General features: G+C 41.6%; 1 protein-coding gene across 6 annotated transcripts; it reads left to right on the top strand.

The window, feature by feature from the left end:
• Positions 1 to 7,703: 7,703 nt before the first annotated feature.
• LOC102912084 (interferon-inducible GTPase 1-like) lies at positions 7,704 to 14,953 on the top strand. Of its 6 annotated transcripts, none has more exons than XR_013046119.1 (4): positions 7,704 to 7,926; positions 10,233 to 10,387; positions 12,135 to 14,189; positions 14,232 to 14,953. XR_013046119.1 is itself a non-coding variant. In XM_076555297.1 (4 exons), the coding sequence occupies exon 4, from the start codon at positions 12,155 to 12,157 to the stop codon at positions 13,412 to 13,414; it is 1,260 nt and encodes a 419-aa protein (XP_076411412.1). In that variant the 5' UTR covers positions 7,704 to 7,926; positions 10,233 to 10,387; positions 10,747 to 10,912; positions 12,135 to 12,154; the 3' UTR covers positions 13,415 to 14,953. The 6 variants fall into 6 exon arrangements, 5 of the variants coding, with proteins under 5 accessions (XP_076411412.1, XP_076411413.1, XP_076411411.1 ...); XM_076555297.1 differs by adding an exon at positions 10,747 to 10,912 and having other exon boundaries at positions 12,135 to 14,953; XM_076555298.1 differs by lacking the exon at positions 10,233 to 10,387 and adding an exon at positions 10,747 to 10,912 and having other exon boundaries at positions 12,135 to 14,953.
• The last annotated feature ends 3,627 nt before the right edge of the window (positions 14,954 to 18,580 follow it).

The following is an 18,580-nucleotide window of genomic DNA, read 5'->3' as shown; positions in this document are numbered from 1 at the left end:
AGACATCCATGTTTGGAGAAGGCCTTCAAAAGGACAAATGCTCTGGATAGGGATGTAATCCAAAGGTTGGTAGTTTGAAGCCAAGACACTATGATAGAACCCACTATGTCAGTTTATCCTGAACCTGAATTTAAGTGGGGAGGGATCGAGAAGAAAAGGGTGGTGGGAAAAAATTGGAAAAACATAAATGCGCACATTAATGGCATTAGTTAAAAGATACTCATTCTCCAACTGAATGCTGAGAAATGGCATAGTGTGACAGCTTATCCATAGAAATACGGTCACCTGCTTCAATGGTAATACAAAATGACAGTGTTCCTAAGGGGAGTGGCAATACCTGAGAGGAGTGAGCACCATCTCAACTTTGAGCCACTGAATGGTGTTTTGAAGAGTCTTCTAAAGAAACACATGGGAAAATAGAAAAATATATACTGGTGGGCAGTGGGTTTGACATTCAACAGTATAAGCTTTTTAAAGATTCACTTTATTTTTAATCATGTATATGTACTATGAAGATCAAAGTATGTGCATGTGGGTGCAGGGTCAGTCAGAGGCACTGGAAATCTCTGGAGCTAGAATTAGAGGCAGTTGTGAGTCCCTCTGACATGGGTGCTAGTAACAAACTCTGGTCCTCTTTCAGAGCAGTGCATGCTCTTAACCACTGAGCAATCTGTCCAGCACAGGCATATAACGTTGAGAAAGCAGTTACTCCCATGTTCAAGTCAGAATTCTCCATAGAAGAATTGATAGACAGGTGCACCTGTTTATAACAGTTAGAGATATTCATCTCTGCATCAGTCTATGCCTACTGTGGAATGTCACTAAACTGTGGCATCTCATCATGTGTAAGATGTGATGGACCTGGACAATATAGTTAATTAATTATGATTCCTTTCCTTGGTTTAAAATATCTATGCCAGAAACCACAGGTGCTTTCCCATTAAGCACTACATCTCCACAATGTATTTCCATAATATGCTAATATACACTAACATTGTACAGCTTTATAAGTCATTCACTAAAATCACTTATGCCTAGAATCAGGAGATTCAGCTTTGTTTCCTACTGACCATTGAGGTGCAGGGCAGTGTGTCTCTTTTGAAACTCTTCATGGCCTTTCAGTCTACCCCAATGGATGCTAGTTGGGAGATCTGTGTGGCCATTGCATTTCTCTGTATACATGATTAGTACTACAGTGTCAAAAAGCTAGTGAAGCTTTTATGTATCCTGAGGCCAGATTGTAGATGAATTTCTAAACAGTCTTATTAAATAAGAAACACAGAGCAAAATACAGGGTTGAACGCTATAGAGATCAGAGAAATAGGAATAGCCACCAGCTAACCTTAGCTCACCACGCTGCTGTAGCTTCCCAAGCAAACAAGCTTCTTCCTGTGTAACCTGCACCTTTATTGCCTTGCTGTTCTGCCTTCTCATTGACTCTTAGCCCAGCCGCCTCACTTCCTCGTCACTACCTGTCTGTACAGACCTCCAGGTCTCTATGGTTGGTACTGGGATTAAAGGCTTGTGTCATCATGCTTGGCTGTGTCCTTGAATGCACAGAGACTCTGCCTGCCATGTCATCTGATTAAGAGTGTGTGCTACCATTGCCTTGATAGACCCCAGACCCAGGGTACTACCTTCTTGAGTGGGCACCCCAAGAACCCAGACTCCAGTCCAGTTGATGCAATAGCAAGAGGCTTATTGGCAACTGTACAGAAGGGCAAACTCTGCTCCAAAGAGCAAGAGCCACATCTTACTGCAGCCCCATGGGGGCTTTTAAAGGAAAAACCCACAAAAGCCATAAGATTACAATTCCCATACAGTTTCATTTCACAAGATCATGGTCTGGTTACAGAGTGATCACAGAGGGGGTACAGTTATGTCAACAGGTACATTCTTCCTGAAACCTCAAGGGGGGTATCAGGGTGGGAGTGGAGTTTACACAAAGGTCGCAGTGGTCCTTTCTGGAACACCTGCAACTATCCCAGTCACAGTTGAGCACATCTCTTAACAGAAATATTTTTACATTGTTACATTGAGGGGGTGGTTGAATGATGGCTGAGTCAGGTGGCCCTTGGAACTAGTTTTTTAGTTTCTCATTTCCTGGTGCTTGAAGTTTCTCTTTTCCTGAGGCTTGGGGGTGTAAGCCTAAAGGGCTAGGGTCTTTCAGCCTGACTTTTGTTTATGGCTGGCTTTCTATGTTCTCTGATCTCTAGGCAAGCTTTATTTATTAACATACAAATAAAATATCATCACATTACAGCCCAAATAAAATATCACCACACCAGATGCCCTTTTATAATCAACTGATGACATTTAAACCCCTCAAGAAGTCTAATGAGGCAACTAAACAAGTAGGCCTTTCTGAAACAACTCCTAAGCCAATGTAAGGCAGTTAGTTCTCTTTTGAGGACACTACAGCCCCACCGAGGTTGTCACTGCTTCCGTTTCCAATTCTCACTGATAAACACGCAACACTGAAGTTATCCTACAAATAAGATCATTTCAAGTAACTGACATCTGTAGCAAGCAGTAAAAGGAGATTAGTGTAAAGAGTATATGCATCATTATTTTCCATCAGTTAGGCAAGGCTGAAATCAGACTCAGAAGATGGGAATCATTTTCTGATCATGTCATTGGCTAGAAATGGCTTTTTACTTCTCAATACATTACGAAAACTTTTTAGCATTTTTGGAAATTCAAATTTGATTTTTGTGCATGTGGTGTATATTGTGTGTTTGTGATGTATATTCATGTGTGTATGTGTGTGTGTGTGTGTGTGTGTGTATACATGTGTGCACTCAACCATGCATGTACATATGGAAGCTGGGGATCAATGTATGGTGTGTTTCTCTTCACTTTCCAACTTATTTTTTAAGACAGGGTCTCTCATTGACCCTAATTATCATTGTTGGGTAGAAGACTGCACAGTGATCCCACTTCATCATACATGGCTTTTGTGGGTGTCCTCAAAAGTGAGGTCCTCATGCTTTACCACTGAGCCAACACTCCAACCCTAAATATTTCACTTTTAGAGATAAGTGGTCCTACAAAGTAGCAAAGGTCTGTATAATCACCATATCTAAATAAATAAATAAATAAATAAATAAATAAATAAACATTATTTAAATTTTTTTTTGAAAAGAAGCAAGGGTAAGCCGGGCGGTGGTGGCGCACGCCTTTAATCCCAGCACTCGGGAGGCAGAGCCAGGAGGATCTCTGTGAGTTCAAGGCCAGCCTGGGCTACCAAGTGAGTTACAGGAAAGGCGCAAAACTACACAGAGAAACCCTGTCTCGAAAAACCAAACAAACAAACAAACAAAGAAGCAAAGGGAAAGACTAGGGGTGTAGTTCAGTTGGTAGAGTTCAGAAACCCTGGATTACCAAATCACACCAGTGATGCCAGCACTGGGGAGCTGGAGATAAAACAAACAGAAATTTAAGGTCATCAACTGTTCCACTGAAATACAAGGCCAGTCTGCCTTCATAAGAACATGTTGAAAAATACAAAACATGGGGGTGAATGTACCGTGGTGGGGCTGAAGGACGGTGTGCCGGTGAGAAAGGGACAGACAGGGAGAAGGAAGAGTGAAGGGTCTCCATGGAGAGGGGAGGCTCAACCACAGCGTCCCCTCTCTTGCTTCCATTTCTTCCCACATTCCCTGTGTGCACCATTTCTGACCAGCAAGCAGCATAGAGAAGGAGTTTCAGTTTCGAATTCCCGGCAATGACTGGGAATGTAGCTATCCTTGTCCACTGGGAGTCCTGCATTCCTTCCAAGGTCAGAACAGCTCTCACTTTTCTCTAAGAACTGTGAGCAGACAGCGCCCCAGGTTCTGACCCAGCCCAGGGGAAAAGAAGAACATCATCAACACCTAATCAAATTACAACTCTGGAAATGAGCTCTAGTGGCTCAGATGACAAAATTGACCATGGCAGTGATAGACCCCAAACCCAGGGTACTACCTTCTCGGGTGGGTGCCCCAAGAACCCAGACTCCGGTCCAGTTGATGCAAACAGCAAGAGGCTTATTGATGTGGCTGTACAGTCGGGATACTCCTGTCCTGAGAGCAAGAGTCGCATCCTACTGCAGCCACATAAGTGCTTTTAAAGGAAAAACCCACAAAAAGCCACAGGATCATACAATTCCCATACAATTTCGTTTTGATTGATTTATGTCTAGAGGCTAATTTCACAAGATCATGGCCTGATCACAGGGTGGGTACAGTCACATCCGCATGCACATTCTTCTGGAAACCTCAAGGGGGGTATCAGGGTGGGAGTGAAAGTTACACAAAGGTTACAGTGGTCTTTCCTGGAACACTTGCAATTATCCCAGTCACAGTTGACTGCATCTCTTAATAGAAATCTCTTAACATTGTTACATTGTGGCTGAGTCAGTCTGCCATTGGAACTAGCTTTTTAGTTCAAGCCTGGAGGGTTAGGGTCTTTCAGCAGGTGTCTTCATTGATGTTGGCTGATCTCTGCCACTCGTGACCAGATTCTACTCAATGTCCACCCAGCAGATATGCTTAGAATGAACCAGAGTTCCTAAAAACAGCTGCTATAGGTGAGCTGTGTATGATTTCTCATGGGAACTCAAAGAAATTGAAATTAGACTAGATACTACACCCTTCAATCTAACCCACAGAGGGCTGTTTAATGTACACACAATGCCAATAAGCTGTATATTGGCTCACAAGATCAAAAAGTATGTTTCTGAGTCAGTCAAGGCATGGTGATTCACAGCTGTAATCTCAGCAGCCAGGAGGCTGAGGCAGGAGAATCACCTGGAGCTCAAGGCCAGTGTGGACTATATAGTACTATAGGGATGCTGGACCTACATGAGATACAAAGGAAGATGCTGTCTCATAATATTTTTAAAAGACACTATCACTTGAGTGAGGAGGAAATCTTATAGAATGGGAAAAATGTTTACCAGCTATGTTCTGGACAGGGGCTTAGTATTTGGAATCTGTAAATAAATATTAAACATCAAGAAAACAAACAACACAATCTAAAAATGGAGCATAATCTAAACAGAAAGTTCTGAAAAGATGACATGCAAATGCCTAAAAAATAAACATTCTTTTTTTTTTTTTTTTGAGACAAGGTTTCTCTGTGTAACAGTTTTGGTACTCCTGGAACTTGCTTTGTAGATCAGGCTGGCCTCAAACTCACAGAGATCTACCTGCATCTGCCTGGCAAGTGCTGTGATTAAAGAGAGTTCCATCACTGCCCTGAAATGTTCAACATTTTTACCCATCAAGGACACACAAGTCAAAACTACTTTAAGATTTCACCTCACCCTAGTCAGAATGGCTAGAAACAAAAGTACAAATAGTAGCAAATGCTGCTGTGGGTGTGGGGAGAGGAGAACACTCAGTCCCTGATGGTGGGAGTGCAAACTGGGGCAGTTACTATGATAAATTGTATGGAAGCTCTACAAAGAGGGAACATAGATTTACTACATGATCCACCTGTAATACTCTTGGGAATATTCTCAAATGCCTTTATTCCTGCTTTTGAGCTACTTGCTCCTCAATCATTCCTGCTGTATTCACAATGGCCAAGAAATGGAAAACAATCTTAGATGCCCATCAACTGATGAATGGATGAGGAAAATGTGCAGCTTTACAGAATGGAATATTACTCATCTGTTAAGCAAAATGGGAACTATGAAATTTATGGGGAATTGGCTGGAGATGAATACAATCATTCTGAGTGAGGTAAGAAAGACTCAGAAAGACAAACATCATTTAATCCCTCTCATGTGTAGAACTTAGCTTCAACCCTTCAGATATGTGTGTTCCATTTGTGATACCCACAGAGGGTTGGAAGTTACTATGGTGCCATGGAGTGAGACTTGCAAGAGAAGGAAAATGAGGTTTAAAAGAGAAATGTGGACAAAGAAGGGTTAAATTGAGCTGGGAGGTGAGAATAGGGGAGGGGAGTGAAAGTAGAAGGGATAAATAACACTAAAGGGTTTTCAAAATACCATATGTAACCTCCAAATGTAGAGGCTTCCTAATTATATCTATACACATATAAAAAAGAAGATGGAGTTGCCCTCTCCTGGGGCAACAGTGTCCCTGCTAGGCACCACAAGGTAACAAATCAAGAGCCCAGACTTGTGGGAGGCCTGCTCCCACCTTTTTAAAGAGTTCCTGTGAGGAAGAGAGAGGAATAAGGAACCTGTAGATAGAATGATAGGCCTAGCAAAGAAGAAGAGAGACAGAAACACAGGATAGCTTTGGGAGGATCTTGGTCAATATCCAATGGCCCAGAACTTGACTCAAAAGGGCTTTTTATAACAATGCCAAGGGATAAGGTGAAAAACCTCCCCTTTGCTAGATACAACCAAGTATATACCTTTCCAAACACCTGGTACCCAGGCCCATGGTCCAATCATCCTCTTATGCAGCTCTGTTGGTAAAGCAAGCTCAGATCTCACTAGGAAACCTCTGCAGGCTCCCAGACAGACACAGGAATTACTTAGCTTTTTTGGACTTGTTGGCCAGTGATAACCCTGGTAATTACAGACCATTGTCAGTGCCCTTGGTTACCTTCCAGATATTGATAGTGGGATCCTGTTAGTGAAAACACCACATTCCTGAGTTATAGAACATGGAAAAAAATCAAACTAATACAGATGCAGAAGATCCATCCATAGTGGTTATCTTTCATAGTGCTGGAAGGTTCTAGCCACACTAGCAGAGGAGAAAATGAAACATTGATCATATCCAGGTGTGAATTCTGTGAGCTACAATAATGACTGGACAGATAAGATATAACCACCAATGTTATAGTGAGAAGAATGCCATGGTAGTAATGAACTACATCCTGATTGGTTTTATATTACTCCACAATATGAAACCCATATTTGGTACCATATCTAGACAATAGCCTGAGGCTATATGGGTCATATACCCTAGTGAGAACCTACTACTATTGTTATGCTAAATGGACATAATATTTAATGATTTTCCATTACACCCATAGGTTAGGCTATTGCTTAACCCCTATCATTGAAGCTCATATTTGCAGTAGATGGTAATCAATATCCACAACTGGCCAAGATGCATAGAATAAGACACTGATAAATATCCAGAACTAAATGGAATATACATATTTCTACTTCCAAAGGCACAGGGATGGCTGAGGAAGAAAGGGTGAAAAGACTGTAGGAGCCAGAGCTGGTGGTTGATCACAAGGAATCAGTGTCTTCTGGACACTGCAGGACAGCTCCACATAAACTCACAGTGGTCATGACAGCATGTGTAAGACCTGTCAATCCTAAGTCAGGCAAACCCCTGCATTAATAGGGGAGTTGAGAAGGACAAGAATTAGGGACCATGAACCCACAATTGTGAAGAAATAAGGTTGTATATAGAGGGGGTCAAATGGGTTGTGTCTTGGGTGAAATTAATTTGGCATCTGCACAGGACCCCATACAATGTGTTGTGTGACTTCAGTTCACGCTGCATTTGTGGAGTTGGGGACCAGGAAAGTTGTCTTTCAAGGGTTGTATTAGAGTCTAGCTAGTAATCTGCTTCTCTGTGTTCCCCTTCTTTTTCCAAGCCCTGTTCCACATTGTTATTTTAGGACCGCCCAGCTTTTTATGCCAAGAAAGGAAGTGTTGATAGAATGAAAAACAGCTGTTCATTTTATTTCACTTTCCTCTTCTTGGAAATGCAAGTGATTCTGCAAAGCAACTAGATGGTCTTCCATGATTGGCAAAAACACACTGAGAGGGGAGGGGGCAGAGCCCAGAAGAGTGTGTTAAGTTTTGCTGAACTGACATGAACCTGCTCATTTCCACAGAGGAAGCAGGGGTGGGTTCATGTGAAGAGCCTGGAGTGCAGTGGATAGCGGTTCCTGCAGCTGACCTGCAGTGAGTGCATACACTGGACACAGAATTTTCTGGTAAGCGGACAGGAGCATTCATATTTAACTTTTAACCCTCACCATCTCTTTTCTCTGAAGAGCTGATAGGTAACAAGTCACTTAGGAAGGTGCTCTGAGAGAGGGATCCTCAGCTTGGATGCTAGAGTGTTTTGATGGGAGCTGGATTGGGCAGGCTTAGGGATGGTCTTTGCCAGTCCTTCAAGCTGAGATAGACCTAAAGGAAATGATCTGAATATTGTTTTTAGTAAACGTATCCAATTGTTGTGGCTTGCCTCTTATGACTCTCCCTATAATGGCTGTCAACGGATGCTTCAGGTAATGGAATATCTCTGCAGTGTGCACGAGATTGCTGTATCTCACTCTCATCTTGCTGCCTAGTTCATGGTCAACTATTTAATTCCTTGCATCCCGAGGCCTCTGGCCTGTGGAGAAGAGGTCTCTCTGCAGGCTGCTTCTGTTGTAGCTGGCTGTGGAAATCTGTGCCTGAAGAGTCTTGTTCACTGTGCTTTTCTTTATTGTAAAGCAGGAGTGCTAAGCAACTTCTCTCCATCTGTGAGAACTTGAGCTGTGTCAGGATGTGGTGGCAGCTGTCACTTAGGCAGGCTTCCTTTTGTAACACTTGCTGTGTTACACCCTACTAATTTCCTGTTTGCATTCAGTGGACAGACCTTGCAAACAACTATCACACTGGAGTCTGCACCACAAATCCAGGTGCTAGAACTGAAAGAATGAGAGGGGAACTGAAAAGATAGAATAGCCTGTGTGCTGCAGGGACGTCTGTCTGTCTGTGCTCTGTGGGTGACTGTCCCTTCAGTCTGACTATGGTGTTTATTTAAGCAGGTCTAGCTTCCCTTTTAGGACATTCTCTTTAGCCACCCCTTCCTGGCCTGTGTCTGCAGTCAAGTTAAACAGTGTTCTGCAGCTCTGGTTTCCTGCACAGCTGTCCCCATTTGTCCTGTGGATTGGACAGGCGCTGCATGTTCTGTGCATGCTTGGGCTCATCACAGTATGATTCTAGGATATTTCTGTCTTGAATTAGACTGTTTTGTGCTCTTGTCTGACTCTGAGCATCAGCTATTAATTTAGTAGGATTTCAATTTCATACACACCAGTTACAACTACAGAGCAGGCTCAAATGTTCAGAAGAAACATCTGGTGTTTTCCTCATAGCCTTCATCCATTGCCTGATGATAACCCGCCGTACACCCGTGTGCTGGTGATGAAGAAGTGAGCAAGACAAGGGCACATTCTGCTGCCCGAGGTTCATTATACTGTGGGAGGCTGACAGCAAATGACCCTAGACAGATACACAGTATGTGGCAGCAAGTGCTGTGGAGAAACTGATGCATAATGAAAGAATGGTCAATGGTAGAGGCAGAAACAAATTTACATCCCAATGGGATTATAAATCCTGAATCCTGCCTACCTGAAGCAGAACCTAGAGAAAGGTGATTAAGTTAATTATGAATTGGCTGTTGGGGGGGGGGGGGAGTAACAAGGAAAGGAAGCAGTCACGAAGTACAAAGTCCTGAGATGAGAAGACAACCAGGGTGACTGGGATTCAGACACGAGAGAGCCCAGAAGTGAAAAAACTATATTCAAAGCTATGTTGTATGTAGCATGTACACTGTATATGTAATGAACTTTCTCTGAGAAAACTGGGGATCCTATTGGTGCCTCTCGGAGTTGACTTGACATGACAAGGCTTCAGTGTCAATAGGATAACTGTGGCTGATCATTCATTGCAGTCGAAAGTTTCCTCTGGTCCCATCTGGCCCCACAGTCCTGCGGCCACTTATAAAATAATTATTCAGAGGCTTAATACTATTTGCAAATTGTATGGCCTGTGGCAGGCTTCTTGCTAGCTGGCTCTTAAAACTTAAATTAACCCATAACTATTAATCTATGTATCGCCATATGTTCAGTGGCTTTATCTATGTCCCATTACATGTTGCTCCTTTGGCAGCTGGCTGGCATCTCTCCAGACTCTGCCTTTCTCTTTCCTGTCTCTCTCCTTGGATTTCCTGCCCGCCTCTAAGCTGCCTTGCCATAGGCCAAAGCAGCTTATTTATTAACCAATGGGAACAACACATATTCACAGCATACAGAAAGACATCCCTCAGCATTTCCCCTTTTTTATCTAATCAAAAGGAAAAGTTTTAGCTTAATATAGTAAAATTATACATAATAAACAGTTATCAAGTAAGAATTATAGTTACAATATTTAGTCTATTTTTATTTGGCAAAATTAAAGAAAATATTCTATCATCTATCCTATATTTGTGAGTCTAAAGTTTCATATCTAATTTTTTTTTATCATATAGCCCAAAGGAGGCAGTGCTTTCTGCCATTGTGTGTGACCTCTTATAAGGAGTTGGAGAAGGGTCACATGCCCCTTCTCCCTGTTCCTGCCTGCAAGGTGGATTCACTCCTGGTCAGATCAGAGGACAACTTCAGCTGTCTACTCCATTCTGTATTTGTGAGTGTATTTCCTCAATTTGTATCTTAATAAATTCTGTTACCCATTTTTTTTAAAGGGAAAGGCAGGAAGTACCACCTCCTTTGGGCCATATAGCCCAAGGTCATGGGCAGAGCAAATACCACTACAATTTATATTGTTGCAAGAACAATCATAGGAAATATAGTAATGTTGATGATGTAATCTAGGTTGCAATTGAGGAGGTCTTGAAAAAGATAATATATGAAGAATGATAATTGTGATTGGATTTGGAAACAGAGATTAAGTCTGTCAATTGATATGGGTGAGACAGAAAGAGGAAGCTCCAGAGTGACATTGGGGATTTGCTGTTGATATTCTTTTTTTTTTTTTTGAAACAGGGTCTCAAGTAGCCTAGGCTAGCCTCTAACGCACTATGTGCCAAGGATGACCTGGAAGTAATTGTCCCTCTTATCTCTACTCCCTGAAAACCAGAACTACAGGGACCCACAAGCACCTGCATGTGATGAGGTGTTGGGGATTGAACCTAAGACCTTATTCATGATGGTAAATCTCTCTCTGCCAATTGACCTACATCTCCAGTGCACAGTTAGATTGATTTCATAAAGTAAAAGATTTAAAAGAAAACAGTGAATCTAAATGATGACTTGTGGACACTGAGATATTGTAGTGAATCAATGGATTTTTAACACAGACTTTAAGAGTAAAAAGTTTTGGATTATTGCAAGTTCATATTCCTATGGAAATCAGTTCCAAGTAATAAAAAAGACAGAAGGAAAGTAAATTTAAGCAAATTAAGAATTATTTCAACCAAATACAATAGCTGGATTTACTGACATCTTTTGGAAACAAAAATAAATCAAAGGGTGGTGGTCGTCACATGCCTTTATTCCTAGCACTTGGCCTGGTCTACAAAATAAGTTCCAGGAGAGCTAGGACTGTTACACAGAGCAACTATGTCTTGAAGAACAAAGAAAAAAACAAAACCCACTAACTAACTAACTAACTAAATAAGTAAACAGACAAAAAAGATTTGTATAATCATTAGAGATTTGGTATTGATTAAACACTGATGTCAATTATCATTCATTATTATTTATTTTTCAGCTTGAGAAACTAGATATCTTGGATTTAATATAGAATATCAGTAAGGCTAGAAGCAACACAGTTGCTCATGTTCTTATAGTTGTTAATGCTGGCTAAAGGACTCAGGTAGATTTTTATATTATTTTCCCTTACTTAAGTTTTAATTTTTCCACAATTAAAAGTTTAATTGAGAGCTAGTAGAAATTTGTTCTAGTTTGCTCTCTATTGCTTTTATAAACACCATGACCAAAGGCTTTTTGAAAAGAAAACAGTTTTTTTGGGCTTACATATTGTGCTCAGAGTCCATCACTGAGGGAAGTCAGGGCAGAAACTCTACAGGAGTAAAGGTAGGAACAATGGGAGAATGCTGCTCACTGGCTTGCTCTCCATAGTTTGAGCATGTTTTCTTAACTACCCAGAACCAACTCCTACATCAATCCTCAATCAAGAAAATGTCCCATAAACATTTCCCAGTATAATCTGATGAGGGCAATTCCTCAACTGAGATTTTCTTCTCCAAAAGGACTCTAGTTCATTTCTTGTTGACCAAATGTAATCAGCAAAACACATTTGGGAACTAGTTAACATCAGAACATAACTGAGGCTGCAGCACAGAGCACACAGTGCTAAGCACAAAGGCCTCTTCAGTCTCATGCAACTCACTCTCCCTTCCTTCTTTCAGGGCCCCCTTTCAACAGAGCCATGGGTCAGTTATTCTCTAATACATCCAAGGATGAAGACAGTGGAGATTTGCTGTCCAGCTTCACTAAATATTTTAAGAAGATTAAGACAGAAAACAAAATTATTTCTCAGGAAACCATTCGTTTAATAGAATTTCATCTGAAAAGAGGAAACATTCGGGAGGCACAATCTGTAATCAGTGATGCATTAAAAAATATTGATAACACCCCAATCAACATTGCTGTGACAGGAGAGTCTGGAGGAGGGAAGTCCAGCTTCATCAATGCCCTGAGAGGGGTTAGAGATGATGAGAAAGGTTCAGCTAAAGTTGGGGTAACAGAGACAACCATGAAGAGAACTCCATACAAACACCCTAAAATTAAAACTTTGACTTTATGGGACCTGCCTGGCATTGGAACTATGAAATTTCCACCAAAAGATTATCTGGAGAAAGTGAAATTCCAAGAATATGACTTCTTCATTATTGTTTCTGCCACACGTTTTACAAAACTTGAACTAGACCTTGCCAAAGCAATCAGAATTATGAAAAAGAATTACTACTTTGTGAGAACCAAGGTGGACATTGATTTACAAAATGAAAAGAAATGTAAACCATGTGCCTTTGACAGAGAAAATATCCTGCAGCAGATCCGAAGCTCCTATGTGAATTCTTTTCGTGACAATAACATGGATGCACCACAGATTTTCTTGATTTCCAACCACAATTTATCTGACTATGATTTTCCAGTTCTGATGGGCACCCTGATTCAGGATCTTCCTGCTCAAAAGCGCCACAATTTTATACTTTCCTTGCCTAATATCACAGAGGCAGCCATTGACAGAAAGCACAAGTCTATGCAGCAGTTTATCTATTTACAAACCTCCTTACTTGAATTGTTCACTGTTCTTCATGTACCAGGCAAGGAGTGTGACAAGGAGAAGCTGGCAGCAAGTTTAAACCACTATCGAGTCCTCTTTGGAGTGGATGATACATCCTTGGAATCCATTGCTAAGGATTCCCAAGTGCCTGTTGAACAACTGAAAAAAATCATTAAATCTCCTTATTTGTTTGAAACTAAGAATAGGGAAACATTAGAAGAAAAGTTTGTCCAATATTTAGAGAAATTGTATAATGATAAGCTCCTTGTTATAGATCCTGACATTGAGAAAATCTTTTACTTTCAACGGGTTTTCCTCGACACAGTGACTGAAGATGCCAAAGTTCTCCTTAGAGAGACATTGAAAAAACTAGTTCAAACTCAACCTATCCACAGCCACTGACTGTGGCAATATGAAATGGTTATTACCAGGTAGTCATCAGATAAATTCTTCCTCTAATATATTTTCTTTACACTGGCCAATCCATTACCATCATGAGGAAACCTAAGCATAGGGTCATGTGTATTAATATGTCAGAACATGACTATCACCAATACCTCTTCAACTCTCTACTTTCTCCCATTCTTTCCTCTCTGTATTTCAACTTCACATGCACACTTGAATACACACACACAGAGAAACAGACACACATGTACACACACAAAAGATATGAATAGATGTTTTGTAGCTACTGCTTCCTAATCAAAACATTCTAACAAAGACTCTGAAAGCTGGGCGCTTTATGCTCAGTGCATAAAGCACTTGGCATGTACATTTGAGGACCAGAGCTCAATTTCCAGAACCCACATAAATGTTGAGTGGGTGTGGCAATTATCTTGTAATTCTACACTCAGAAGATAGAGATAATGGGACCATGGACCAAGCTGGCTAGCTAGAGTGTGTATACCTGCAAGTTTTAGGTTCAGTTGAGAGACCCTGCCTTAATGACAAAGGTAGAAAGCCAACGAGGAGGAGGCCCAACATAAGTCTGAAATACCCACACACAGGTAAACATGCATGCCACAAACAAGACACATTTTAAATATAAACTAAAATAAGACTCAGAAAGAAAATCACAGGTCTCAGAAATTCAAAGGGTTTATGAAGCTATCCTCAAGGTTATATAAGTAGTATGCATTTTGGGGAGTGGGTGGGGATGCAGTTCATACCAGCTGAGGTGCTTGCACATCCTGCAGGGGCCTCCATGGCTGCAGCTGAGGTGCTTGCATATCCTGCAGGGGCCTCCATGGCTGCAGCTGTGGTGAATCATTGCCATGCTGCAGTGGGCTTTTTCAGTGATGCAGCTGTCATTGGATCAATGCTCCTGTAAGCAACCTTCATCCTAATAACCTCACTTATTCATGAGCTAGACATGGAAGACATTGTTTCTTTGGTCTGTCATGGTTGTTCAGATGGGGTGAGTAGACATTTGTTTTTTATCTCCCCTCAAAATCATGTAACATAGTAGATGCTTTGAGTAGGGATCTGAAGAACCAAAAATGAGTTGAGGAAGACTGGTCTTGTCCTTACAATGGGTGCTGACATATGGAAGTGAGGCTGACCATGTGATCAGTCTCCTCAATCTTACACCAAGACATATCTAAATAGAAACTGGACGTAAAAGGGTAGATAATGGTGGGTTGTTGGAACAGAGAATCCTGTCCATTGTCTGTGGTGGGTGCACATGCAGCACAACTAGGGGTAGGTAATGTCCTAGGATGGTAGGTGCAGTCTTAAAATGGGGATTTGCATACATAATACCTGCAGGTGAAGTTCCTAGATTGCCCAGTGCACCATCAGAAGAGGAGTATATGTAAAACCCAAACCAAGAGGAGCCCAGGTTGCTAAGCTATCCTCATGTGCTTGTCTACTTAAGGGGAGGACAGAGGGCAATAGAAAGTTCTAATAAAACCCTAATAAACTCACTGACTCATTAAACCAGACATGGGTGGAATCTCTTCTTTAATTTGTCATTGGCTCCCTATCTGGGGTAAATAGACTTTTCTTCATCTTTTCCCAGGCAAAGTTATACAATAGCAGAGGTGTTTTAGCATAAGTAGCCATTGTCAAGATACTTAGTTTGGTGTCACAGGCCCTAAGGAGTAATTTGTACATTGTCTTAGTCTGTTTCTGTTTATGTGATTAAATGCTAACCAAATCAACCTGAGAGAGGAAAGGATTTAATTGGCTGGCAGGTTACAGTCCACCATCAAGGGAAGTGAAGGCAGGAATTAAAGTAGAGACTGCTTACTGACTTGCTCTCCAGGACTTGTTCCAATCTGCTTTCTCACACAACCCAGGACCACATTCCTAGGGATGACACTCACCACAGTGGGCTGGGTCCTCCTACATCATTTATCAATAAAATGCCCCATGCACATTTGAATAGGCCAATATGATGGAGGCAATTCTTCAGCTGAGAGTTCCTCTTCCATGTGAGGCAATGTGGTTCATGCCTCTCATCACAGTGCTCTGGTGATTCCTTATTCCCAAATAACGTAACCTGAGAGACCAGCTCTCGAGGTTATATCCAGGGTTGGAGGAAGAAGTCCACAGCATAGTGAAACTGAGCTTAAGGGTTTTCTATCTGAGGGGTACAGAATAAACTCACACATGTGCTGTTCTGGTCATGCTCTTTTATTATTTTGCTCTAGTTTCAAATGTCTACCAATTATATACACATACTTCAGCAACTCTCTGGCAATAGAAAGGTTACAAGGTATTTATTTCTCAGGGTTACAAAACCTTTGTACATACCATAAGAGACACATGTAGCAACAGCTTGTTAGTGGGTTTTTTTTTTTATGGCCAGGGATGCAGCTGTGGTTGTAAAGTTTTGGCTTATCTCTTAAAGAGAGAGAGGTCACAAAGAGGATAAACTAAACCAAAGAGAAATCTAAGGAGGAAGCAAAGAATTCATGCACCATTCTACATTTCTTAAGTGTAGCTAAATTTATAAGCTAAAAGTTTGTGATCAGTAAAAATGGAAAGGCAAAACACCATTTTCTTGTTTTCTCCTGACTCAGATAGTGCAGTCCCCCTTTGGAAGTGGCATCAGTCAGTAACCATGGCAACCTGTGTAAGTCGACGGGGAAGTCTACAGTGTTGATTCACATCAGCATATTCATCAAATGTCAGCTGACATAAAAAATCATTTCAGCCCTAGAAATAGATCTTCTACCCTATCCGTGGTCTCAGAACAAAGAGGGGGCCTAGCAACTATTTTTTTCGAGGCTGAGGCCGGGCATTTCCCTGCTGCTCTGGCCATCTGCAGGGTCTGCTTCCCACGGTAACTGGGTGAGAAAGCCTTTTCTTTCCAGACATGGTTAGTCAGCTAACAGCCTGTTCCTGTTACTCACACAAATCTTAGGGCTTAAACATAAACTGTTAGTTACTGAGTCTAAAACTTTGCATCAATAAACTGAGGTGAAAGTATATACAAAATATTAATAGGCTTTGGGGTCAAAGTAGGGATGCATGGCCTGTTATTGGCTGACAGGATGAACTCAGGGCAATTTTGTTCTCTTTAACCACTGAAGAGCTTTAATTCAACAAGCCCAGACGTAGTGTAATTCCACCCTTGAGTATTATCTGTGAAAGTCCCACTTGTGATTTAAATACAGTGATACCTTGTCTGGCCAAATTGTCCTGTCAGTAAGTAATTATAGAACAGGATTCTAAGTTTTTTATTGTAATATGGAACAAAGACTTGACTATGAGACTTATTTTATTCATGAAAATTACCCAGCGTAGGGAGAAGTAATCCTTCTATCAGTACATAGGAGTAATTGTGCCTGATAAATGAAGAATACACTGCTAAGGTTGTAGGACAAGTCCCATAGGTGTTTTAGAGGGGACCATGGCACCACACAAGAGAATCACAGGTAGAAGCAGCCAGCTATTCAAAAGGCAGTATTTCTCATAGACCCTACCTCGTGAATTTCTCCTCCCTCAGAGATATATCTCTCTGGTGGGTTGACCTTCTAAATATCAGCTGTAATCTACTGCATAATCTTGCAGACTCTGTTACCCAGGTCTAATTATGGTCATGTCAAACCTCCCTGGCCAAAGCCACCATCATATTGACTAGATTATTCTAGTTACCCATATATCTACCACATTTTGCTCTTCCCATTTTCATTTTCAATTGTTCATCTAGTATTATAAATCCCAGATCAATTAGGAAGGCTTTGCCCTTCATTTGTGATTGTTGGTTTCTTCGGTCTTGCTTTTAATAAAGAACACGGATAGTACATTTCAGACAAAGAGGAAAAGGATTTTAAGGACAACGTAATTGAGCTTTTGAAGACTCAGTTCAAGTCAGGGCTATTTGGAAAGCATCCAGGTAATAGTCCTCAGGAAACCACAGTATCACTCCAGCTAGGGAAGATGTGGTTAGAGTTTCTGTGAAATGAGGAAGTCTAGGGCTCAGGCCTCTAATACTTAGGCTCATATTCACTCTTAAGGCTCAGGAGAGCACATATCACACACACACACACACACACACACACACACACACACACACACACACACACACGTTTGTGATACTCCAGAGTCTCACAGTTGGTAAAACAGGACTCTATTACAACATCAATCATAGTTGCCGACAAGATAAGATTTCAGACCCACAGTGATGAGGTATGATACAGTAGTGATTCTGGATTCTGGGATAAAGGGACAAGGCAGTAACTAAGCTCTTTAAAGCTCATTGATAAGGTAGTAGAAAATAAGCTGGAAATGGTAGGGTATAGCTAGGCCTTGGGTCTTGAGATCTTGTGGCAGTGGCCAACTTAGATGCCAAGATTTCTGCAGCAAAGGAAGGTAAGTGTGGAAAGACTCAGCCCTAACAGGCCTGAGGGCCAGCTGGCTGAAACCTGGTAATAAGATACTTCTTGAAAGCCAACCTGGGTCTACCTAAGGGCCTTAGCAACAGCAACTGAGACATGATTGGAGATGACCTGGACCAATGAGAGGCAGCTATGTCACAACCAGCAGATGCATGTTCATCAGACCTTCCCCTGGGATGGGGTGGAGGGTATATAAGGCTTGCCTCTTCCTGAATAAACTGAGCTTGTTGTTTCAACATCCTCCCCGAGTCTGTGTTGTTGACTCTGTGCATACTTTCCCCCTCCCCCCAGCAGCACAGGACCCTGCCACTTCTGGTTGTCTTCCTTTCCTCATGTGTGGCACTAGTTGAGCGCCCCCTTGAGTGTTGTATTTTGGTAATTAGGCCTCTCTACATTGTGTGCTTTCTGTCCCTCTAGCAGGTAAGTACTAGGACCCCCCCCTTTCTTCTTGTTGTTTGTCTTGTTTGTGAGTCTGTCTGTACAGTAGGGTGGCACAAACTTTTGTTCAGGCTTGTCTGGTATTTCCATATAAGGGCTGGACCCTCAGGAAATGGAGCCATGGTCTCTGTTGTCTATCACATCTCCTACTACTATGGAAAACTTCCTTCCTCACTGTAAAGAAGACCCCATTGGAGCCCTCAAGTCCCCCCTAATTAGCCAGGGGCTGTGGGTTACAACATCAGAACTAGAAAGGTTTTGGTTGGAGGCTGTGGAGCTTGTT

Source organism: Peromyscus maniculatus, chromosome 19 (assembly GCF_049852395.1).
Source record: "Peromyscus maniculatus bairdii isolate BWxNUB_F1_BW_parent chromosome 19, HU_Pman_BW_mat_3.1, whole genome shotgun sequence".
NCBI classification, from domain to species: domain Eukaryota; kingdom Metazoa; phylum Chordata; class Mammalia; order Rodentia; family Cricetidae; genus Peromyscus; species Peromyscus maniculatus.
This window is presented reverse-complemented; position numbering and strand designations above follow the sequence as displayed.

Excerpts from the sequence above, each read along its gene's own strand:
- LOC102912084 (XM_042264162.2), top strand. The coding sequence starts at position 12,155 with ATGGGTCAGTTATTCTCTAATACATCCAAGGATGAAGACAGTGGAGAT.